We start from the raw sequence: 26,015 nt of genomic DNA, 5'->3' as shown, positions 1-26,015 counted from the left end.
TAAAAATGTTGGCCATGAACATTGTAAAGTCCAGGGAGTACCAGGGCAATTCAATAATTTTTCAGTAAATGAAACCAATTTTTGCAGCAGCAATTGGTGCCTTCTCCCTAAAACCTACATAGGTAGTTAAGCCTATATACGCTTTTTTTATGACAAGGGAATCAATTGAAATAATCTGTGAATAAATACAATTGATCTTAAAGAGATACATATATTTCATCTTCTTTTAGTATTTTCCCAAGGTAATGCACTAAAATAAGTATGAAACTAGTTACTTTCTAATTTTAATGGTTTAAATAATTTGAACGATACATAAATGAATTTGTGCTAATTCAGAATTAGAAAATTATGGATTGTTTTTTCAAATGGTGATACACAACAGAAAATACTAATTTTACAAAGTACATTTTATATTTTACATGATGGTTGCTACACAGTTTTCAGGTATCATTTGGATAGGAAATGACTCTGTGGGCTAACTTAAGAAATCCTAACAATTACATTATAGCAAGAATTATTATGGCAAGAGTTTATATACTATGTATAATCTAGTACTTACTATCTCCAATATTTGTTTGAGATGTGTTCTTTAATTTCTGCTGATAATTAAAATGCTGAGTGGAGCAAGAAAGTTATTATTACTTCAAGAAAGCCCAACAATTCACAGAGAACGGGAGAGGAAGAAGTATGTGTGGTAGGGGCATGGTTCTGGATGTCATGGAGAGGGCCATGGGTTACAAGGAGCTCTCAGAGATGACCGTGAAGTTTACAAAAGGCTGCTAGCCAAACATGATCATCACACTGTGTGGGATCTGACTAAAGAATAATGAAACTAGAAGTCAGGAGGATAAATGTGCTTTTTAAGCAAGATCAGATCAGAGTTCGATGGATGCAATTATCTGAAGGTAGGGGAGTACAACGTAAGAAAACTGAACTTGATACAAAAAGGTTTACACAATTTTATAATGTTAAAGTGCATACCAATAAATGAAAAACTGCCGTATTAAATATGATCACATATGTTTTACCAAACAGGTAAAATGGGACAGTAAATTTTAAAATCTGTTTCTAATCTGTATAGGACTCTATTTAAAAGATTTCTATCAAAAAAAAGATCTTACCATAATTCTAATATTTTATGTAAAAGAGTATATGCCTTTATACCATTTTTAAGGCAATAATTTTGAAAATACTATTGAAACAAGGAGCTAACTTAAAAATCAATGGAAATAGGAGTGTAAATTAGGTATGTCAGCATCAGACTGTAAAGTATGACACTAGATATGGGTAAGCTACAACATTAGGACTGCAGGTGCCAAGATCAACCAGATAAACACTGATGTTATCTATAATTACCTCATTTTTAGCTTAAATCACAGGTAATGAGGGAACTCAGAGTCTCTAAAAGGCAATTAGAAACTGCACTGGCTTTTTTGCTTCCTGTATCACGAATTTTTAAAAACTTTTATTTAAAGCTTTTTTTCCTCCATAATGAAACATCAGGGCATATCACTTACATATATATAAATAAATATAAAAACAAAATGCACAATTATCCACAAGCTTAAAATGGTTTCTTCATAAAGATGAAATATGTTCTCTTATGATAAGGCTCCACTGAAAAAAAGGCAACAAATAGTTCACTGGATGAAGGTTTGTTAAATTAAAGACAACATTTTGGTTTAGGTTTTGATTTAATTTTCAATTGAGAAATTGTGAGCCTCCACCTTGAATTAAAAGATTGAGAGAGCAACAATTATGGACTGCCAGATATAATACTTTTTTTTTAAGTAACATCTTTTTAAAAATATAAAGCTCATAAACTTCTAAATTCAGGATTATATTAAAGTAGGTAAGTAATAAACATATTTTTAGAAAGTAATCAAGAAAAGCTATACTGCAAGATTATAAAAATTAAGTACAAAATAAAGGCCATATTTTCATTTTTTTTTATTTTTTATTTTTTACATGGGCAGGCACCGGGAATTGAACCCGGGTCCTCTGGCATGGCAGGCAAGCATTCTTGCCTGCTGAGCCACTGTGGCCCGCCCATAGGGCCATATTTTTAATCAAAGGATCAGCATTGAAAAATTGAGGTGCAAACTCTATGAAGTAATCTGTAGTGTATATATTTTATTTTGCATGGTTTGCTGATTTTTTAAATATAATTAATATTTTTACTTGAAACTTTTCTCTAATGAATTCCCCATCTCCTCAACACCCTCACTTTACACCTTACTGACCTTGCTTCTTGTGATAATTGGGATAAGCATAATATTTAAATTTCTAGTAAATGATAGGGAAATTTGCCACATAGTTATCAATGTAAACAATATTGGAAGGGAAATGCTCACAAAACTAAGAATAATTTGTTTTCCAGTAATTTAGATATAGACATTTATATAACAAAATCCCATGTGCTCATCAAAAGTCAATTCCATCTTTGAAAGCATGTTTTCTAAGACTAGTTGACACATAGGATATTATACACATACAGAAATACATGTATGCTTGAAATAAATAGTTTCTCTTTAAAAGATCAAAATGGATTATTTTAACTGAATCCATCATTTACTAAATTACCTCTAGATCAGCACTATTTAATAGAAATTTCTGAGGTGATGGAAATATTTTATATCTAACTGTTCAATGTAGTAAACACGAGGACAGGTGCCTACTGAGCTATTGAAATATAGCTAGTATGGCTGAAGAACTACAATTATAATTTCATTTAATTTAAACATAAATTTAATTGCCTCATGTGGCTAGTGCCTCCTATATTGGACAGCAAAGCACAAAACTATTTAAAAGGATATTAAACAAGTTCATTCATACACATGTTCAATTTCTAAAGTAACTACTATAAATGTTCAAGGAATATAAACATACACATGATACATATTCATACACAGTATAATTGGGGAAAGAAGTTAAACAATATATGTAGTTAAATAAATCAAGGTAATTCCATTGGAGATACTGTAGTTCTAATAAGAATACTAGGGATAGATGTAATAGATTCTTTTTTATCTTGTTAAGTATCTTATTGCTTCTCCCAGTTTGTCTTTGTTTCTATCTCTACAAGGCAAACCCCGGCTACCTCCCACTTCTCACATACACACAAGTCAACATTAGGAAATCAAATCTCTAGAAATTACAGTGCTACTTCTACTAGTTACTAAAAGTGGTCAATGCTGGAAAGAATTAGACCCAAGATTAGGACCCTGAGTCTAATATAACCATACTCAGCAACAGGCTCAAATATCCAGGAACTGATAATTTAAAATGAACATAAATGTGAGAAAATAAGCTTTAAGGGAGGGGGTGTGTGGTAGTGGTGGTGCAAGGGTAGTGGAGTAGTACAATTCTTACTTGTCATGTGGGAGACCTGGGATTTGATTCCTAGTTGGTGCAATCTCCCCCCACCAAAAAAAAAAAATCAACAAATGATGCTGTAATAATGGGATGGTCACATGGAAAAAGAATGAAATGTACCGTCACCATACAACTTACAAAAAAAAATACACCATACAGCATTAAAATTTTTTTTAATTAAGAAAAAAAGCTTTACGGTGAATTATGTACTTTCAAGTTTCTTTGAAATAATGTATCTGAGAAAACAATTTCATGTGGGTCGCTAAAAAAGAAAAGCAACTTGAAGGCTACTAATAAAAGTTCTTTATTTATAATAAAAAATGAAAGAATCCACTAATTTTCAAAACCATGCCTGAACACAATAATACATCATTTACCCAACATGATGAAAAGCCATTGCACACAATATCAGTGATTTTTTTTCCTCAATGCAAAAATGTGAAGCATGCCAAAATATTCACAAGACTTGAAAGGGATTTTTGTCCAGATGTGGCAGACATTTAGAGAATGCATGACTATTTGCCCCTAGATTAAATAACTCCAAACCACTCTGGTTTTGGAGTTCGCCATTCTGCTTTTAGTGATATTTCTCTCATTCCCATCATTTTCAGTATATCAGCTACCGAATCATATAATGATTACACATTAGTTTTTGGAAATCTCAAATCTTTATCCCCTCTGTTTAATTTGTCATTTTGAAAATATAGACAACAAACTAGCCTTTAAATATATCCATACATTTTGGCCTATTTTAACATCATAAATTATGTTTTTCTTTCTTTTATCTTTTTAAAAGGGTAATAAATAAGACAGTAAGAATAGAGTAAGGACTAGAAGGGCTCTCCTGTGATTACATGGACTTAAATGAACACACTTTTCAGTTATTCTACTATTTCCCTATTTCTAGGATTCTGGTTACATTCTAGTCGGTTGAAACTTGGAAATTTGACCTCTAGAGAGCTGATGTGTTACTGTGTATCAAAAGAAAAGGAAAAAAAGATCTCAATACTGAACAGTGGGGCAAGAGAGAGAGGGTTCTCCAACCACACCAAACCATACGATATAAAATGAAAGAATCAGGGGTAAGGAAACTTAGAGTCCCTACTCTGTCAATAACTGCTCCACATCACAATGGAACATTGATCATTTTCCTATTATTTCCCTGCCCAAATTAAATTATGTTCTACGTAAAGTCCTGTTAGGCAAAAGTAGTCACCATTACTAAAATTGTATATCACCTCAAAGTTCATCTACTTCAACAGAACCCCAATCTAATCTTGATTTTCTAAAGGGCCTTTTGTTATTTTGTGTTTGTTATTCTATTACTCACATGTCCAATACAGAATCTTTAAACTGATACTATAAAAAATTTAATTATAAGGCCTCAGATATGATCCAAAAAGATTCTTCTATAAAGCTATTAGAAGAAATTCTATTTATAAAATTGAAAATTAGCACCAAAAGAAAATACTTGCTGTTCTACAGAGCCTGATAAAATACGATTAGGAATGGCATCTAGAGATGTAGAGGCAGAAAGATGAAGCTCCTTCTCTAGTGACCATCAGCAGCCCAGGTGCCAGTAGGAGAAACAGGGATGAAGGCAATGCTAAAAAATTGCCTAACAGCCCAATTTATCTTCATTTATTTATCCCATTGCCTTCCCCTCTCTCCCAAATCTCTAATGTGGAAAATGTTACACATACAACCTATACAGTCAGAATAACAAAGGAGAGACATAAACCCTGGATAAGACTCAGTGGTAAGGGGCAGCAAACAAAACTCTTAACCAAAGAAATTATACACTTATTATTGCGGACTGAACAAAATACAAATAATGAGCAATCTCTCCTCAGTTATCACCAGTGATAGTGGAACTCTACTGTATAAGAGAACTTTAAGATCTAGAAGCATATTAAAAGATTGGAAGAAAGTTAAGAGATAGTGTTCAGCTATCCTGTTTTGCTTTGAACAGGTTGATACTTAGGCATGTCATCTGAATTGTCTAAAATCCAATTTCCTAATCTAAACACGTAGATTCAATAGTCTTTGGAAGTCTTTGAGAATGTCAGCCAGACTAAATTACTTCATGTCCATCTCAGCACACTCCATCTATAACCTTGGAATGAAAAGCCATGACCATGGTTATCTTGGCAGGTTATTTTTCATTCGAATAGCTGCTTTATTGATTTTTCTCATGTTTCTAGGTATATTCTATCGATCCTCAATTGTATCATTAACTACTTCATAATAATTTTGTAATTGTGTCCATTTGATGATTTAGTTTAATTTTTTGACCACTGATTCAAATATAGCAAACATCTGAACTCAAAAACCTTTATACAAAATATAAATCTATGCACAGTCAAACTGTTACCACAGTGAAATATATATACAAATAACCACGTTGTGTGGGTCTCATTAGCTGTCTTTATAGATAAAGGCATAGTATAAGTGCATACAATCTACCCATTTTAACACTAAAAGAGTAGAAAATAAAGATTGTATCTGTTCATCTCCCTGAAAACTCTTGCCCCTCTAGCAAATCAGTGACCATCACTCCCCACATTAATTTTAATGTCCCCTTTGGCTCCCCTAGTTTTTGATAAATGCCTTCATTATAACAATAGTCATCTTGGTCAGTTGCTTCCATGTCTGTCTTCACTGCTAGATCCTGAGTGCCCCAAGGGCAGGTACTGTGTTTCATTCTTCTTTGGGTTAGAGGTTTAGCACATTGGCATGCCTGTAATAGTGTACAATAAACATTTGCAAAATGACTGAGAATGTGTTAGCTCGCTAGTACCAAAACAAACAAACAAAAGATATGAACAAATGACAGAAAAGTATTTGTGAAAGCTCTAGATTAAAAATCTAGTGAAAAAATGAAATTATAACCACTGCCACTTTCTCCCGGAAGAAAAGGCTGATACAGAAGACAAATACTAAATGTCAATTTTTGTTAAAATTTACTTAGAAAATCCCTCCCTTTAACTACACCTTTGAGATTTACAAATTTCTAGGAAATAAAAAATCAGATATTAAATATTACATAAAGCTACAGATCTATAAAGAAGACCAATAAATTAAATAAATGAACAAGCTACTAATAAACTTTCAAAAAAGATTTATAACTTCCCATTTTTAAAGCCTAGTTGTCTGTATTATTTTCTCAAATGATAGTTCCAATAACACATTTCAATCTTATGGACCAAATATTTAATTGAACTTTATATATTTGATCACCACACCAAAAAAAGAGTAACACACTATTATATGTTACAAATGGTGATCATGGGCCTTTCCCACAGAGCATTTCAGCTGGGAATACCAGGGAAAAACAGAAGCGAATCCAGGAGAAGGGACTTGCAGTGTTGACTGACTCAAGGCAACTTATCCTCATATTTCAAATGCATGCCCTCTTTTCAAAGATAACAGCCGTTGGATAATGTAAATAAACAAACCTGATTTTTTTTCTCCCCCCAAACTTGGTATGGATAATAAAAAAGGCTTCTGAAAAAAAGGAATCCAACTATACATAACATGCACACTCAAGCCAGTTTGGGTTATGCAAATTTAAGGATTAGTGGAAACAAACCAGCTAATTTTTTAAAAATGAAAGATAGCATATTTTCGGAACTTCAAGTGATTGATAATTAGCTCACATAAATTGCATATTACAGAGAAGCATACATACTGACCACTCCTACTAGCTAAAAAATAATGAATCCTCTTCAAGAAAATGTATTCATCATTCAAATGGGATTTCTTTTTTTCTTTCTCCCTTCAAAAGTGGCTCCATTATGGAGATAATAATGAAAAGTAATGTTCTGATTTAGGGTTTTTGGAAAATGTAATGGTTACAAATTTTGGACTCTCAGAATTTATTATTTAACTGTAAAGACTGTGCTCCTTTTTGAACAACTATGGAAAGAAGAAATAAGTTTGATAATGAGACTGTGAGGCTAAATGTAAGCCCAGATTGATAAAAATTCCTCCTACATAGACTATAGACAACTGTAAATATATCTGATTCTTAAATACTATTTATTACTTCTTTTACACTACATAGAATTTTAAAAATACTTTTCTGAAGCAAAAGTTAACTTTAATGAAAGAGTTGATTAAAACTTTAAGGAAATTTTAGAAAAGTAAATGGGAAAGGAAAAGTGAGGAAACTGACATTTGTTACCTACTATGTATTAATGAACAGAGGAGCTATTCTACACATTTTGTAGGTATGCTCCTTGCAGCCCTATGTATAGGCACTGTTAAGATGTTAGTTTTACAGATGAAGTAACTAGGGATCAAAGAGAAGAATAAAACTTGCCTAAGGTCACACAGCTAATACATGGTAGAACTAAGATATGATCCATAATCTGATTTATTTCTATCTTGATGGTTTGTCTAAATTGTTGCCCTAAATCATATATTTGTTATAAAGAAGTTATGGAGCTTCAAGATAAAATAGAGGCAACACCACAAAGTAAGACCAGCAATGCTATAGGAATCTTCATTCTAGGCCCTTCTTCCTCTTCTACTAAGCTCTGAAGCCTTGGAAAAATAATTAAAATGCCAAGGATTTAGGGATTTCAGATGACTGGGAGGTGAGGAGACATCAAATATCTGAATTTTAAATCCAGTTGTCCAAAGTAAATTTCTGCCCTATTTCTCTCTTCTATTTTGAATCGTAGATTTATTTTAATGAGATGTACAACCCTCTCACATACAAAAGGGAAAAAAAAAAGGATTATACCAAGAACAAACATAAATGATGAAAGGATATTTTCCAAATCCTCTCAAATTACTGATTACAGGTAGAGAGAGGATTTATAAATATTCTTGTGATAAAATTTGAAGTTTCAAGTTTTAAAATTTACTCAATGATTTTAAAGATTCAAATTAATGTGTTTTTTCTCACTCAGGAAAAGAAAACTTTCAGATTAAGAAAAAGCTAAGCCAATAATTAAAATTTTTTTTTAACTTTTTTCCCTTCATCTTGGTCAGCTATAGAACATCCTATGTTGGTGTGAGGCAATTTTGGAAGCTTGATCAATATTAGGAATTTAGAATTATACTACTTTAGACAAAAGTGGTTTTTAACCTCTTTCCCTAAAAAGAGAAGCCAGAATATACAAAGGGAAAAAGTTACCATTGTTTGTTCAACAAAAGTTATTTTGAAATAAATAAAAAGCATAGCATATCTTTAGAAGAAAAAAAAATAAGAAGCCCAATGTGTGACTATATCTTTGTTAAAAAAAAATAATAATTGCCGTTTACGAGTGTTCACTGTTCAAGACTGAACTCACAAATTTAAAAAGCTATAGCATATGCCACAAAAAGATACATGTTTTGGAGAGTTAAGTGAAGTTGCCATCAAAGTTGCCAATGTAACATCAAAGTAACATCATAGTGTTCACCTCACTATGTGAGGTGTGGGATTTATTAACTCAAAAGACACATTTAAGTATTCTATAATTCTTTTTGCATCCAAAGTAATTTTTGCTTTTTTATTCAAAACCAGGGTTCTCAACTAAATTAACTCAATCTTTCTTCAGTTTACTGGCAATGACTTGGAACTGGATGGCTACTGGTTGTTATTTTGAACAGTGTCTCTTAGATTCAACATTGCATTTACAAAGGATTATTTAAAAATCATTCAAGTGTCAAAATCCAGAAGGTAGTACATTTTTCTTAAAAGTACAGTTTGGGAAAATATACTCATAAATGGTGCCATATGAAATTAAATTGTAAAACTAATTAAAACAGGCTAGATGATTTGCCATTATAAATGCTGAATTTAGAAGATCAAATGTAATGTACACATTTATTTTTTTAAGTATTTACAATGATTTATATTCTATCCTAAGAGATTTATACAATGCCAAAATGATGTTTGAAAATTAAGCAATGTTTTCAGTTTCTCAGATAAGGCCAGATACCTGGTTTGAGTTTACTTCTACTAAACTGACTATTAAGCCAAGCTGACCACTGATTTTTGGTTACATAAATACAACCTAAATTTTACCAATAAATGAGGCAAAAATGAAGTTATTTTCCATATTGGGAATTATGACATTATACTTTAAAAATCTTATAAAATGTAGCTGCTTAAAGCATTATTTTGACTCAAAAACCATATAGACATCCTATGAACTTCTATAGAAAGTTATAATTTGATCAATCAAGATTTAGGAACAGGGTAAAAAAAAGGAAAGTTCACCTTCATTTTATTTCATAGGGCACTGTTATACCATATAGTAAGATAATTAAAAACATACAAGCAGCTGGTACTACAGCTAAACAGATTAATATAATAGTTTATAGTCATATGTGCTGGCAAGGGCTCGACTCTTTAGCAGGGAGAAGGTCAGCTGCCCTTGGGAACAGGACGGGGAGAGAATATACCTTCTACTATGTGGCTTGGTGTTACAGTCACTAAGTTAAACATCTACTACAAAAAGCTTTTAGAAAATTACTTCTCTTCTTTTATATCCAGCAATGTTCAGTTTTAATGGTTAAGTAAGAAATACAGAAAACTGATATAATTTGACAGAAAGCATTATCATTGGTCTTTAAAATTACCATACTTCATAAACCCAGTAATGTTTTCTCAATACTTAAAAGTTTCCTTTTTAACACATCATCTGCAAATTAGTTGGAAGAGAGACAATCAAATTTTAACCCAAACTTCTAAATCAAGATCTGGTCTATTATCCAGGCATCATATAACAATCAGACCAGTACCTTAGGAGTTAAATGCAGCTGTACTCTATCTAAAATAAAGAAGCAAAGCCACAAAAGACACAAATCCAAAGTAAAATCACTTAGCCTATGAAAAACAAATCTATTAGCATCAGGCACATAAAACTATAGCTAGCGTCCATTAATTTAAATAAATTTCAAATTTAAATTTGTTAAAGTTTCAGAAATTTGTGCCTGAACTTGTACTAATAGTAAAACACCTGCCTTTAATATTTACTAGGTGCACAAATTTCTTATCCATAGACAATCTTGAATACTATATATATATATATATTCAGATGCTCTCAGGTTGCAAACAGACAAAGTTTTCTATAAGAAACATTTTTCCTCTTTCTTTTGGAGTCTCTGTATTAGAGCCCTATAAAAGATTCTGTAAAACCAAAAGGTTGAGGATGACAATGACTGGATAATTACAGCAGTTAATATTATTTGACATTTACCATGCAACATTATTCTTTAACTCCTCATTACAATTCCATTTCAAAAATGGAAAACTGAGGCTGAGATATGTCCACATCCCCAAAATACTTGGTGTCAGGATTTGAACCAATCCACTGTGCTTAAATATTATTCAAAATTAAGAGAAAGACAAAGAGAGAGATTATGCTATCTTGAAACTGACAATTTAACACAAAGCAATAATAATACAAACAAATAATGAAAAAGATAGACTTGGGTGACCTGTTCAAGACTGAACTCACAAATTTAAAAAGCTATAGCATATGCCACAAAAAGATACATGTTTTGGAGAGTTAAGTGAAGTTGCCATCAAAGTTGCCAATGTAACATCAAAATAACATCAAAGTTGCCAATGTACATGAGGTGACCATAAAAGAATTAATAACAATACCATGGCTTTGCAATTAAATTTTTCAAAAAGCTGTCATTTATACATCTCATCTCAGTCTTAAAAATAGAAACCATTTTAAAACAGAAACTAAGACTAACTTTTATCCTGGACACAGGAAAATACAGCTTGAATGCCAGTTGATGCTAGGCTTATGGAGTAGGTTTTTTGTGAGGAAGGTTAAGGGTTTCGAAGGTGATTTAAATAAGAGAAAGGACAGAACTGTTAGGCTAAAAGGTGTTTGAGGGTTGAAATATTTTTCTAATAATCCATTTCCAGTTAATTTAAAAGAGTTATAATGGCAACAGAAAAATGATTTTCATTTCAAAAGTAAATTTTAATAACAATTCTGCTGAAATTTCAATTTTGCAGCAATTCCTAGGTTTTGTCACTAATCTTAATATGAAAATACACCCAGAGCTGTGCTTCTATGAATTCTGTATTTAACCCAAGTGTCAAATTCACAAGTAAGCTCACTAGATTGTAAAAGCTATTGCCTACTGAGTAGGAAATATTCATTTCACACCTTAAATACTATAATACTATTTAATAACAGGATTTCCCTGCCAACTAGTAAAAAAGCTTGCTTTTATATACTGCACTACCTGAACTTTTTATCTTGCCTTTTTAATTAAAACAATAAATTAATACCATAATGCTACAACAGTGACAGCATTGATTAAAAATATATTAGTTAACAACATTGGTATTTATTGTGCAAAGTTGCATTAGAAGTTCATTTTCAAAATACACACAATTATCACTCAATAATATTAAGTTACCATAATCTTCAAATTTATTCAAGGACAGAATAAACTACAAGATAATACTGTGGCGTTGCATTAACACATTTCGCTAAACTTTATGTCTGTTATTTACTACAATTAACTAAACAATTGTAATTGTAAAATATAATTTGGCAACAAAATTTACACACACCTTTGAAATACATCTTTATTTCCTTTTTGTTTTATTTTTTATTGTATTTATGCCTAATAACAGTATTACCATCACAGATTTCACATATTTTATCAGATTAACATTTCTTAGTTACTCGCCAAATCATGAATATTTATTTAACTATCCCTTTTTTTTTTTTTGGTGCCACCAGCTGTGAAATGTTCAAATCGGAGATTCAACCAATTATTTAATATGTCAAATTCCAAGTTTCATATATTGCTTCTGGACTAAAAAAAGAACTCAAAGAAAAAAAAAGGACTCAAAGAATCCCAACATTTATAAGGTTAGATAGATGCAGTGAAATATAATGACAATCCATCAGCTTTACTGCTTTGATAATATCTTCCTAGAACACCATGGGAAATAAGCCTCATGTACTATTTGTGATACTTGAACAACTGGTTATTTAAACATATAAAATGAAGATGTCAAGTGTTTCAATTACCATCCCATTTCTGTAATTCATGAATAAATTGTAAAATCTTTCTCATCACATTCTTATTAAACACCCACTGCATATAAGGTTCTATTCTATATGTTAAAAGTCTGGGATAAGAAGAAACAAATGACACACTTCTGATTAAGGATATAGAATGTATACCTATAAAATATAAAGTATCTAGGGCAGGCCATGGTGGCTCCGCAGGCAGAGTTCTTGCGTGCCATTCCTAAGAGCCAGGTTTGATTCCTGGTGCCTGCCCATGCAAAAAAAAAAAAAAAAAAAAAAAAGTATCTAGGCATAAATTCCATATTTATCATATAAAAGGAGATATTAGCTTGATATTCAAGTGGGGTATAGTGGTTTTTGCACACATTTATACAAGCATCGGAATGAATTAACCATAAAGATGATGTACTCCAAATTAAAGTATTTCTTTAAGAATCCATATTGCCATCTATAATGCCAAAATGTATTACCATTGAAGCTTTTTTCCTAAAAGAAAACAACTGAGTCTTATACCACTTTTGTTCAATTAATGAATTTTCAAATATTACTGGTAGAGGTACTTTAATCTTTTTTCTCCCTAGGTTTTCCTGTTTAGGAAAGCACACAATCCATAAACATTTACTCAAGTAAAATTCAAGTTATAAGAATATTAAGAAAACACGAGATAAACAAGTATTTTCTTAACTAGTGTATCCTTTTTTAAAAAAGCCCTAATTGAAACATAATTGCCCCGTCAGCTGAAGATCACAAAAGGGTAATATTAACAAACACTTAATTCAACCACAAATTATATTTTAAGCTCTCTCAGGCAATCATGAGCAGTATATTCTGTTTTAGCAGGGAACTTAAAAGAAAGTCTGTAGTACTGCAACAGATACACTGGAAAAACAGAAATGGATTATAATGAAGTTTAATATTACATGTGGATTAATTCCAACTACCTGACTATAGGATAATAACTGATATCTATAATAAGACCATTTTCTCAAGAACTTATGACATCAATTTTCTATTACTCATGTCACAATATTCTTTATTGTCAATATTTTAAAGCATATTTGTCATATTTTTAAAGGAAAGACAGAAGTTCCTTACTATTCTTAGAATCTCATAAGAGATTATGAGATTAATATATCTTGCACACTTGTAATTTATCTATGTATTCATCACCTACCTATAGGAGTTAAAAGTCCCATCAAAGTCTACAGTAGAACTTGTTCTTCTTCCATTTTCCTTTGAAAATCCTGGAAAAAAATTGAAACACTGAAATAATGCATATTATAAAATTATTTTAAAAACTACTGTGTGAGAACTCTATGCAGTATATTGGTCAAAAAGTATATACACCTTTTCTCAACCACTCCCTAAATGATCTTTTGATATCAAAGTCTGTAACTCAAAAAAATTCATTCTGATGCCAAAATATTAACCATCATTACCAGTCCTAAACTGGATAGTAGTATTACCAAAGTAATTGCTAATAGGAACAAATGAATTTTAATACAGGCATTATCTTCTTATGACTCACAGACAAAACCAAAATTTATAAACTATTTAGCCATGCAGTAATGTTTATAAACACAGACAAGTTTATAAATACACTATTTAATCATAAACTAATATTTATAAACACAGGCAGTTTTGTGTTAGGGACCAAATCACCCATTCTGTCTGACAAAAGAGAACAGGCAGAAAAAGCAGACCTGGAAAGTTTCCTGTTCCCAGTTTTTCATCCTCTGGAAATTCACTAAGCAAAGAAGTGAAACAGAAAGCAGACTTGGGAGGACATGATCAAGAATTATTTTAATGAGCTTTTAATATTATTTGTTTTAACTGTGATATGTTCTGTAGTCTAAAAAATGAAAAAAATCTTGTAATAATATCACATTTTTAGAAAAGAGCATTTCATTCTAAAACCTGGAATATTCATAAAATCAAATGTAAAACAAATTAATAACTATTAGTTTAAAAACCATAGAATAAAATAAATTTGCCAAAGAAGTTGAAAAAAATGTTTACCGATGCCTTATTGTAAAATATATTTTTATTAAGAAAATTTAATTGTTTAATTTTAGAAATGTACTTTAAAGCTTAGTTTTTATGAAATCATAATTTATTGCTATTAAATAGAAATACATCATTTATTCTTGGAGGCAAATTAAAAGACTAGAATCTGATTATACTTTATACTACTAATTCCTGTAATGTAACTTTCAAACATCATGTTATATTCATTTTTATGATATTTAAAGCTTAATAATTTAATGATTTATTCAATTTTAATTTATACTCTTAATCCACTTTGAACAATTTAAGATGCCACTGGAGATTATCACAGTGGTCTCTGTTAAGTCAAATAGTAATTATAGAGCTTTCACTTTAAAGATGAGATTATTTTTAATTATTCAGTATAGTACTTAAGGTACCATACTTATATAATTATGCTACTCATTAAATGGTTATTGAAAGCTGAAATGTAATTTTAATGACAGCTACCTATTTTTCTTTGCACATATTATAGGTGACAGATTAGTCAAGAATGTTGGTTATCTTCAAAACCTTTGCAGGGCAGGCCACAGAGGCTCAGCAGACAGAGTTCTCGCCTGCTATGCCAGAGACTGGGTTTGATTCCTGATGCCTGCACACACACACACACACACACACACACAAACACACACATCTTTGCAGCTGTGTCAAAGTGCTAAGGAGGATGAGAAATATACCAACTTACAAAACTTTTAACTCTTGTTCTTTTCAAATTACACTTTTTAAAATAAAATCTTAAAATGCATACAACCAATTACAGCACTAGAAAATAATGAGAAAGTTTTATAACATATAAACAAATATACTAAATGATTAAAATCAATTTAGTTGAGTATATATGGTTAAATTCTTTGAAAACACTGAAAAGTAAGATTACTCATACAAAACACTTCATTCTCTTAAAAAAAACTATTAATGGTAATATAATAAATAAATTTAAAAGATTTAAGGAAGTTCAGTCTATGCCTTGCTAAATCAAAATTTCCTACAACACATATAATTTAACACCTTGAGGATATTTCCTGTGAAACATTCTTTAATCTACATAAAAAACACTATATCATACATTTTAAAAACATGAGCCTTATTTATCTTTAAAGCTAAAGATTATAATTATTTAAATACATAAAATCCCATCAATAAAATATTTCTTTCTTAATGCTATTTCTCAGTTCACATATAAAAACTTTAAAATAATTAAGGACTTTTGGTTTTTTAAACAACCCACTATTGTAATCTACTAATGTAATCATAAAGTACTACAAAGTTTTTTTTTCAGTTTATAACCGTTTGCACATGAATATATCATATTTATGTAATCTTCATAGTGCAAAGGAAGGTAATAAGCAAAAAAACAGCAGTTTTCTTTTTTCAAAAACATACCAAATAAGGAAATACAATTGTTTCACCAACAATATCAGAGAAAAGATTTCAGAGTTTGCTTTATGGGGAAAAGGTAATAAAGTTTTGAAGCAGGAAAAACTGCTTTGTTCCTTCAATTCCCTAGTTGAAATTAATTATAGCAAATGTTTATGAAAACATCTGTTCCTTACAGTTATAAATTCTTAATCTTGGTATGGGTGATTCCAGTTCCTTATTTTCGAAGGAAACAGAGTCTGACAACAGAAAGGTTTACAAAGGAACAGACAATCTATAATTCTGGAAAACTGTATACACAGTTTGCTGCATTCTGTAAAGATTTTTATTTGCATGAAGAAGCATTTGAAAGGGTTTAAAACTGGTAACAGAAAAAAACAAAAGGAAACAGGTTCATCTTTATTTAAGCTTTCATACAATGGAAAAATATTCACAACACTAAAAAAAAAGATTAAAATTACAACGAATGTTACTTTACTATTCAATCTATTTGGACGGTAAGTTAATAACCTATTAATTTTCTCGTGAACTTTAATAGGCCTAATCACAATATAATCAAGTGAACATGTTACCCAAAAACAACAACAGAGGGTGCAAGAGAGTTTAATATGATACTTTTTAGATTCTGTCCTGATTCCTGAAGTAAGTTGTCAGATAGCCATAACAAGGATGTACAAGCTCTTTCCAGACTTCAACCCTCCACAGAGATAAAAATATTTATCACTAAAGTAATCTTACACAAAGACCTTTGAATGATCAAACAGCACAAACATCTAAAAGTGTTAGAAGATAACAGATTTCCTTTCATTTATTTGAAAACTATTCTAACTCACAGAGTAAATTTTAAAAACACAACTGAGATTTTAAAGGTATTTCAATGTTTAATGTTAATGAATCAGCAAAATAATCTAATATGTAAGTATCCAGCAAATTTTAAACACATATATAAACTATATATAACATACATATTAGTTTTATAACAATATGCATATATATAACATATTGTACAACATATTGTACATTTGCAGGAACAGGTCATCAATTACATGTGGCCATTACATTTTGAAATTTACATAATACATTTGTTTCTCATTAGCTGATAAATGACTTTGTAATTTGAGTTCATAACATTCACAATTGAAATAAGTTGGCTGATATGAAGGAAGTATGCTGTAGTTCATACTGTTTTAAGTGAAGACACAAAGAACAGTGTTTTCCAGTAAAAATTTCTAACATTCATGTACCTAACTTATTAAGCCAATAATATGTACAATATGTATAATTGCTGAAAGATTTCAAAATTGGACAAATGGGGTTCTGGATTCCCTTCTAGCTTTTACTGCCATCATGTTTAGCTAATGGCATTTATTGTTTTGATCTTGATACTGCCGAAATCATTCTAAATGCAGTTTTACAATAGTTTTCCATAATGCTTTTCATGTACAAACATCTGCTTTATGAATGAAGAACCAGAGATTTTAAACTAGGTTAAGTTAAAAACAGCCATGATATCACTATAAATAAACACACCTATTCGAATGTGCTTTCAGTTTACATACAAGACAGCAACTTTTAGAGTATCACATGACACTAAGTATGGATTCTGACAATATAACAAAAAAAAGGTTTTATCTTTGAATTGTTAGACAATGCTCATCAAGTGTGTGTAATAAATATTCAATAGTAAGAAGGTGAAAAAAAACTTGGTTCAGACTAAGTTTAAAGCAAGGCTATAAGGTAGCTATATATATATATATTTTTTTACATGGGCAGGCACCGGGAATCAAACCCGGGTCCTCAGGCATGGCAGGTAAGCACTCTTACCTGCTGAGCCACTGTGGTCTGCCCTAAGGTAGCTATATTTTATATGGGATAGGATAATGTTGCAAAACAAAGTGTAAAGACCTTGAAGCCTTTGTGTCTTTTTAAATGAATTAACAAAAATTACTGTAAAATTTTACTTAAGCTTAAAATCCCGTATAAAGGAAATGATCTTAAAAACCTATCAATAAAATGCATTCATGTGTACTAAAGGCAAACATGACAACTCAGCTTTAACAATGAACACAGTTGCCACTGAAGAAACTACACATGAGGAATCAGAGTAAATGTCAGCTTTCCTAAGTTGATTACTCATGCTAAAAACCCAGAACATTAGGTCTAAGAACCAGGTTCAAGTCAATAAAGGAAATTTGTATTTGTATTTAATACATTTTAATTTTCTCTACTATTACTAATTTATGCACATTCTAACAACTTAGTAGCCACATTACGTTTTCTAAATAAAACTTTCAAATTATTAGCTTAGATATTGAAAACTCAGAAGTAAAACAGAAGTACGTAGAAACTATTTTGAATAAGTAACATTTTCAAGTAGACAGTTTTAATTTAAATATATATTTTTGTTATTCCTATTAAATCATTAATAGAATTCTTTTGACAAAGGACAAAGCATTGTACATCTATTTTCATCCTGGTGAGGGTTTAAGGTTGCAACACATAAACAATGGAAATAAATGTGTGTCCGCTAATGGATGAACGGACGGATGGATAAAAGATTGGTAGAGAGTCAGATAACACATAAATGGTGCATTTATATAAACACAAAGTGGTTTTAACTTTTAAGGAGAAAAATAAAGCTGTCGATGTTCTTTGGTTATACTTTAGTATTATGCCCAAGAGGAAACACTTACTGAATTGGTAAAATCAAGCTGCCACATTTAGTTTAATGAAACCATAAAGTAGAATCATTATATCATCAGGATTAAGAGCTCAGGCTTAGGCAAGACATACCTAAGGACATGCTTCACCTTTTTACTGGCTCTGTTACTTAACTGCTCAGTGTCTCAGTTTCCTCATCTATAAAATGAAGAAAATAACTTCTATCACAAAGTGTGGTTATGAAGATTAAATGAAAGAAATACACAAAAAGCTCTTGCTGCAGCATATGGCACAATATAAGTCCTCAATAAAGGTAAGCTGTTGTGATGGTCAGGTCCATGTGTCAACTTGACCAGGTGATGTTGACCCTTTGTCTGGTCAAGCAAGTACTGGCCTATCTGTGGCTGTGAGGACATTTCATGGATTTAAATCATGAACATTTTGGTTGCATGCAATGGTGATTACATCTACAGTAGGCTAAAGGAAGTGCTTCCTGCAATGAGTCCCACTTAATCTTATCACCTGAAGACTTTTAAGGAGAATTCAGAAGAGAGAATTTCTCTTTCTGCTTCAGCCAGCCAGCCTCTCCTGGGGTGTTCATTGACGACTTTCATTTGATCTGCCAACTTGCAGTCTGCCCTACAGATTTTGGACTCTTATGTCCCTACACTTGCATGAGATTCTTTTACAAATCTTATATTTACAGATCTCTCCTGTTGGTTCTGTTTCTGTAGAGAACCCTAACACAGCTATCATTAACATGAACATGTAAATCAATGTATTTATAATATAGAAACCAGTGGGAAAATAAAAGTTCATTGTTTTTAAATAAGAGAATATACTTACTCATAACTCAGTAGATATCTGCGACACTTCTCTTCCAAGTAATTTAAAAGTATTATTTATGACAAACTTTCTAACTTAACAGTAAGTTCATCTTACGAATTATACAAGGATGATATAAAATTAGAACTTGTGCTGTCCTTGTAATATTCTTACTGTCAATGAGCATAACAAACATTAAATGATATAAAGAAAGAGAATATAGAATATAATAAATTTAAATGAAATTACACCCTGGAAATATAAAGACATCTGACTCATGAGCTCACTATGTTAAGCTTTCTTCGGATTGATGAAATGTAGAAAGGTAAAGAACTAAAACCATACTTGTCCTGAAATTAATAAACTAAAACTAATACACAGAGCTCTGTATACAGTAATACACATGCACCAGAATAACAAAATAAAACAAACTATAAGAAGAATTCATTAATGATTCTGCAGCTGAATGGAAACAAGGCCTAATTTCAGAGATAATCACAAGTATAACTTACCCAATTTGAGTTAACATGTAATAACATACAAACTGCAAGTATTTCTACCCATTATGAGTGTTATTTCTGGGCATATTTTTCTAGGTGTTCCATGGATTTAAAGTTGTTTGATATATTAGAAAAACAACAAAGTAGACCAGGAATCAAGGAACTGTGACCAAGGCAAACGCACTCTCTCTAGGTCCTATCATCCACATTTACTACAAGAGGGCGTATGACCAGATCAGATTAAGCTTGTGGACCTACTGGTCATCCAAATCACCTGAGGACAGGTATGTGCCTGTGTGTACACTCTGGAGCAGCCAAGCAGAGTACTGCTATTGACTTATGAGGTTTTCCTGTGGACCACCTTGTCCTCAAAAGCACCTCCTTACAAAAAAGAATTGCACAATGCCAACACTATAATTGAGACAATTACAAAACATATTTTAGACTAAATAGACACTAAAGTAGAATTTGAGAAGAATTTGTTCAGAAGTAAAAGTGTTGAAAAAGAATGTTTGAAAAAGTGTCTTTAACTTAGGAGTAACTGCATTAAGCCCAAGGATTATTATAAAATTTGCCTTTCACACTACATTTTTTATCGTAAGAAATAACAACTAATAATTCAATTTAAACTTTGGCTGACTGACATTTTTAGTAATGCAACTAGTCTGTAAAAAATTGAAAGGAAACAACATCCACCCGCCACCCTCCACTGCACCCCCAAAAAAGCACCAATAAACTTTTCACAGAGAATCTAATAAACATTTACAGAATTCTAAGCCTAAAATTAAATTATCTGACAGCATAGGCTCACTTGTTCCAAGGCACAAGCAAAAAAGTGACAAAAAAGATTGGGATATCAATTCCAGGGTGCAAGTGACCTGAAGGGGTTTTCTACACTCTAAAGGGAGATCCTAGATGAAAAAACTGAGGAATATGGAAGCAGAGAATAGGCTCCATCAGAACTATACTGGGGATAAGAGGCTACAAATAGCAAAGTGCTTGCCCCTGCAGCTAGCTTGGGATATCGGACCCCTCAGTTCCATACCCTGGAGCTACCTTGGGGACCCCAGAAACCAGTAAACGTGCTTTCCCTGCTCACAGAGACCATAAACTAGTACACAGAGCCTACCATTTCACTTCCTAAACAGAAGCCCAAGAGACTTTAGATAGGGAGGTGGAGATAAGGCAGCAAGTCATGCCATACCACTCCCTGCCATTCCCTACCATCACAGCCCCTTGCTGTACCCCACTCCATGCCTCTACGTCATGCCCCACACCACCCACTTCCTGCACCACACCCTGTGCTCCCATGTCTCACCCTGCATTCTGCATCCTGCCTAGCTGGTAGGCATTTCTAGGTTGACTGTGTACAGGAGCAGCTGACATACCCAGTCCCAAAGCTCAAGGTCATTTCAAGAGGGAGCCAGGAGGCCACTAGATCAATTAGGAACATAAGTGGAATCTCTGCTGGGGTGCATGCTGCCTACCCCCAGCCAAGGAATTGGTGGCTTTCAGCACCCACTGGGACCAGTACACTTGGCTGGAATTGCACCGGCTCTCCATCCAGCTCACCTGCTGCCATAACTGAAGAGGCAGGCCTCAGGGGAAAAGCAGGCCCAAGATTGCCATCTGCTGGGAAGAAACAGAAAGTACAGTCTGACAAACTAGCTAGCTTCAAAAAGATCCTCAAGTTGAACTGCATCCCTTGCATGAGGTCCAGATCATGGGTTGGCAGGGAATTACCAATGAACCAAGTGCAAAGGGAGACCTTCAATGCAAACAGAAACAAACGGAAAACTTTACATGACTGAGGAGAATCAACTTGCAAAAAACCCTATCAAGATAATCAAATGCCTTAAAAACAACAGAAAATCACAAAGCCTATGAAGATGCAGGCAGATGAGGCATAGCCAGATGACCAAATTAAAATTCCAGAGGAGATATAGACTTAGTAACAACTACTCAAAGATGTTCAAACAAATCTTCTAAATAAATTCAATGGGTTGGCTAATGACATAAAGGATATCAAGAAGACACTAGAAGAGCATAATGAAGAATCTGAAAGAATAATTAGACAAATAACAGACATCACAGAGATGAAAGATTCTATAGACCAAGTTAAAAATATACTAGAGACTCAAACAACAGCAGATTTGAAGGGGCAAAAGAAAGAATAAGCAAACTATGGACAGGACAATTAACTCTGAATGCACAAAAGAACAAATGGCAAAAAAGGTGAAAACATTGGAACTGGATCACAGGGAAATGATGGACAACATGACGTACACAATTATAAGAATCATCAGTGTTCCAGAAGGAGAAAAGGAAAGGGCTAGAAAAACTGGGTGAGGGGATAATGGGGGAAAACTTCCCAACCTTTATAAAAGATACACATATGCAAATCAAAGGAGCCCAACAAACCCAAATAGAATAAATCCAAAAAGGCCTACTCCAAGGCACATACTAATCCGTCTGTCAAATGTTGAACAGAAGCATAAAGTCCCGAAAACCTACGAGAAAAGCAACTCACCAAATACAGAGGAAACCACATAAGCCTGAATTCTGATTAATATACAGGCACCATGGAGGCTAGAAGGCAGTGGTATGATATATTTAAGATGCTGAAAGAGAAAGACTTTCAGCCAATAATTCTTTTTTTTTTTTCAGTCAAGAATTCTTTATCCAGCCAAGTTATCCTTCAAAAGTGAGGGAGAGATTAATATTTTCACAGATAAACAAAGGCTGAAATAATTTGTGAACAAGAGACTGGCCCTATAAGAAATATGAAATTGAGTATTTTCTATTCTGACAAATAGAAACCAAAGGATAAGATGATAGAATGAGGAAATGCATTTACAGTAATAACTTTGACTGTTAATGGACTAAACTCACCAATTAAAAGATACAGATTAGCAGAACGGATTAAAATATGAGCCATCTATATGCTGCATACAAGAGACTTATCTTAGAACCAAGGATACAAATAAACTGAAAATGAAAGGATGGAAAAATATGTTCTAAACAAGCTGTGACATGCTGTGCTTTATATATGTATATATGGTATCTCCCTGGAACTTTGGGTACCTGTGAGACACCTAACACTCAGAGATGGGAGTTCTGCAGCTCTGAAAGTCAGCACTGCTACATACAAAACTGTTAAAGAAACCAAAAAAGAGATCAGATTTCAATTAGGGATAAGAATGAAGACGACGAGGTCAGGACTAAGGTAAATCAGAATACAGGGATAAGGATGACATTGTCTGCATTTTAGAACTTCACCTACTGTTTGAGACCGAAGGAAGAGAGGCTTACTTTTTCCAAAACCTAAATTTTCTATAGCATATAATCTCACTCAACCTGTCTGGATAGCTCATTTCCATAACCAGAACACGTGAAGCCCAGAATGGGGATGAGGGCTTGTAATTCTATATAGCTTAATGGAATAGCCAGATATATCTCAGGATATTTTGGGCAGATATTAAAAAGTATTGGCAAAGTCCCTTGAGGAACAGGAGAAAAAATACTGAACAATTAAGCTTTACCTCAGGGGAAACCTCTGATACCATCTCAAACATTATGGAGTTCCAAACCAATAGGCCAAGCCCTCGATCTTGAGGCTTTCTCTGTGCAGCTTAATTCTGTAACAGAGAAGCAAAACCTATCAACAGTTATGCCTAAGAGATACTTCCAGAAAACCTCTTTTTTGCTCAAATGTTACCTTCTCTCTCTAAGCTAACTCTGCAAATAAATCATTGCCCTCCCCCCTATGTGGGACATGACATCCATGAGTGAAAGTCACGCTGGCTACGTAGGACATTATTCACAGGGATGTGCCTGGCCCTGGCACCATAAGATGGATGACACCTTCCTGACCAAAAGGGAGAAAAGAAATGTAATAAAAATAAGGTGTCAGTAGCTACAACAGTTCAAAGACAGTCAAGAGGCTATTCTGGAGTTTACTCTTACGGAAGCTTCAGCTGAACAAAACTACCATGGTTTGCCAAACCCTAACCAAAACCAGTATATTGAAAACTTGAAAAAAAAAAAAAAAAAAGAAATTAAATTATTTTTTCAGTGCCTAAATAAAGCAAAGGTAATATATAAATTATTTGCTAAAAAATAGAGCATACCTCATACCGAAGTGATTTCATTTTGTATAAATCTTTCAAATAACACAAATAAAACATTTATATCACCAATTGCTATTTTTCTATACTTGTATAAAAAGAGGAAACATTTTTCTACAGATTCGTTTTGCACACTCCCAGTTTTCAGTGTTGATTATAATTAGTGCTGGATCTCTTAAAGTTGGCTTAGCATCTAGTGAACACGACATCATAAAATGTAAAGACAGGGCGGGCCACGGTGGCTCAGCAGGTAAGAGTGCTTATCTGCCATGCCCGAGGATCCGGGTTCGATTTCCGATGCCTGCCCATGTTAAAAAAAAAAAAAAATGTAAAGACACATTAAACTGTTGATATTCGATATCTGGATTTTAGGTGATTAAAAAAAATCCAGTGCGAACTATATACAGGATATAAACAACCATACATGAACAAGGGTAAATAAATAATCTTATTTATAACTTTAAAATGATAGATTACTGAATGTTGTCTTATAAGAAAATTCTACCTTAAAAAGCACAGTGGACATTTTAACTACAGAGTCGTAAAGCTCAGATCAAGAGTCAAGGGTAAATATTCTTAACATATCTTCAGTCTTACAAAAAATTTATTAACCTAAATCATACTGTGGTGTGCAACTGTTGTGTACCCCAAAAAAGCCATGTTCTTTAATCCTAAAACAATACTGTTGGGTGGGATCTTTTTGATTGTTTCCATGGAGATGTGACCTACCCAACTGTGGGTGGTACCTTTTAATTAGGTGGTTTCCATGGAGAAATGTCTCCACTCATTCAAGGTAGAGTTGTTTACTGGAGTCCTTTAAGAGGGGATCATTTCAGAAAAAGTTTTAGTATCTACATAGCCAGAGATCTTTGGAGATGGAGAATGAAAACACCACTGGGGAAGCCTTATGAAATAAGGAGAGAAAGTTAGCAGACATTGCATGTGCCTTCACAGCTGAGAGAGGTGTCCAGAAGCTAAACATGTGACTTCCCAGCTGACAGAGGTGTTCTAGACAGCATCATCCTTTCTAGAGTGAAGGTAACCTTTTGTGGCTACCTTAATCTGGACATTTTCACAGCCTTAGAACTGTAAACTTACAACTTAATGAATTTCTTTTTTAACAACTAGAACACAGACAAAAATGTAGTCCTCTAAAATCCCCAAGATCAATGCAGAAATTATCAAATGTTTACCAATTCCATCAAATAAGATATTTTAATTGATCCACAGAAAAATCTCATTTTGTAAATTATTTTCATTATGAATTATCAGTATGAATTTTAAAAATGTTATTAAAATTTTATTTCCAAAGAAGAAAAAAATCTAAGTACATAAGTTGATTTGTATTTATCCTTTTTATGATAATGCACAATGAGTTATTTGGGCAGCTGATTTTTGAAATCTTGATAATAACTACAAATATATGAAAAATAATGACTACTCATGTAAATCTGCTAGGATATGTGCAATGTACAAAATTCAAATGTTCTTATAAGGTATAAGACTATCAGTCCAAATAATTATTTTATCCACACTAACAAATTATTAGTTATACAACGTGTAAGTAGACTCCAAATAATATATGTATTTACTAATTAGAACTTCTAGTCATGTGCCTAGATCATGTGATAACTTTTTCTGTTAAAAAAAAAAAAATCTCTTTCAATATTCAAGTGCTGAGTATCTCCTATGTGTATATTTTAGTACTAATGATACAGTGGTATAAATAAAAGCTAACAATACATCCCTGACAGGAGATTCCTGAACGTTCAACAGAGGTGAGCGGTTGTCAAGGCAATGTACAATGACAACTCTGAAAAATGTTACACAGGAAAGTTACAAAGTATCTGTTATCGTAACTTATGAGAGGGGGATGGTCACCGGCCATGTCAAGGGCTTAGGGAAAGCTCTCCTGTTTAGGAAGAGAGCCAAGATTTTTCAGGATAAATATAAGTTAATGGGTTTCCCTATACTCACAAATAAGAAAAGGGGAGAAGAGGGAGAGGAGAACATACATAGCATCCACTAAAGTTCATATGTGTAAAGATTCTGTGAAGGTCATGTAAAGAGCAATGGGAAGTCACTGAAAG

General features: G+C 32.6%; 1 protein-coding gene across 1 annotated transcript in view; it reads right to left on the bottom strand.

Moving 5' to 3' along the window:
• TBC1D5 (TBC1 domain family member 5) overlaps nt 1-26,015 on the bottom strand; it is a 741,161-nt gene that overhangs the window by 331,569 nt on the left and 383,577 nt on the right. Inside the window, exon 5 of the mRNA XM_077130039.1 lies at nt 13,564-13,633. Within this exon, the coding sequence (XP_076986154.1) occupies nt 13,564-13,633 (70 nt within the window). The remainder of the gene's footprint in view (nt 1-13,563; nt 13,634-26,015) is intronic.

This window comes from Tamandua tetradactyla, chromosome 15 (genome assembly GCF_023851605.1).
Source record: "Tamandua tetradactyla isolate mTamTet1 chromosome 15, mTamTet1.pri, whole genome shotgun sequence".
In the NCBI taxonomy this organism is placed as follows: domain Eukaryota; kingdom Metazoa; phylum Chordata; class Mammalia; order Pilosa; family Myrmecophagidae; genus Tamandua; species Tamandua tetradactyla.
The sequence above is the reverse complement of the archived record's forward strand: the minus strand, read 5'-3'. Positions and strand labels throughout refer to the sequence as shown.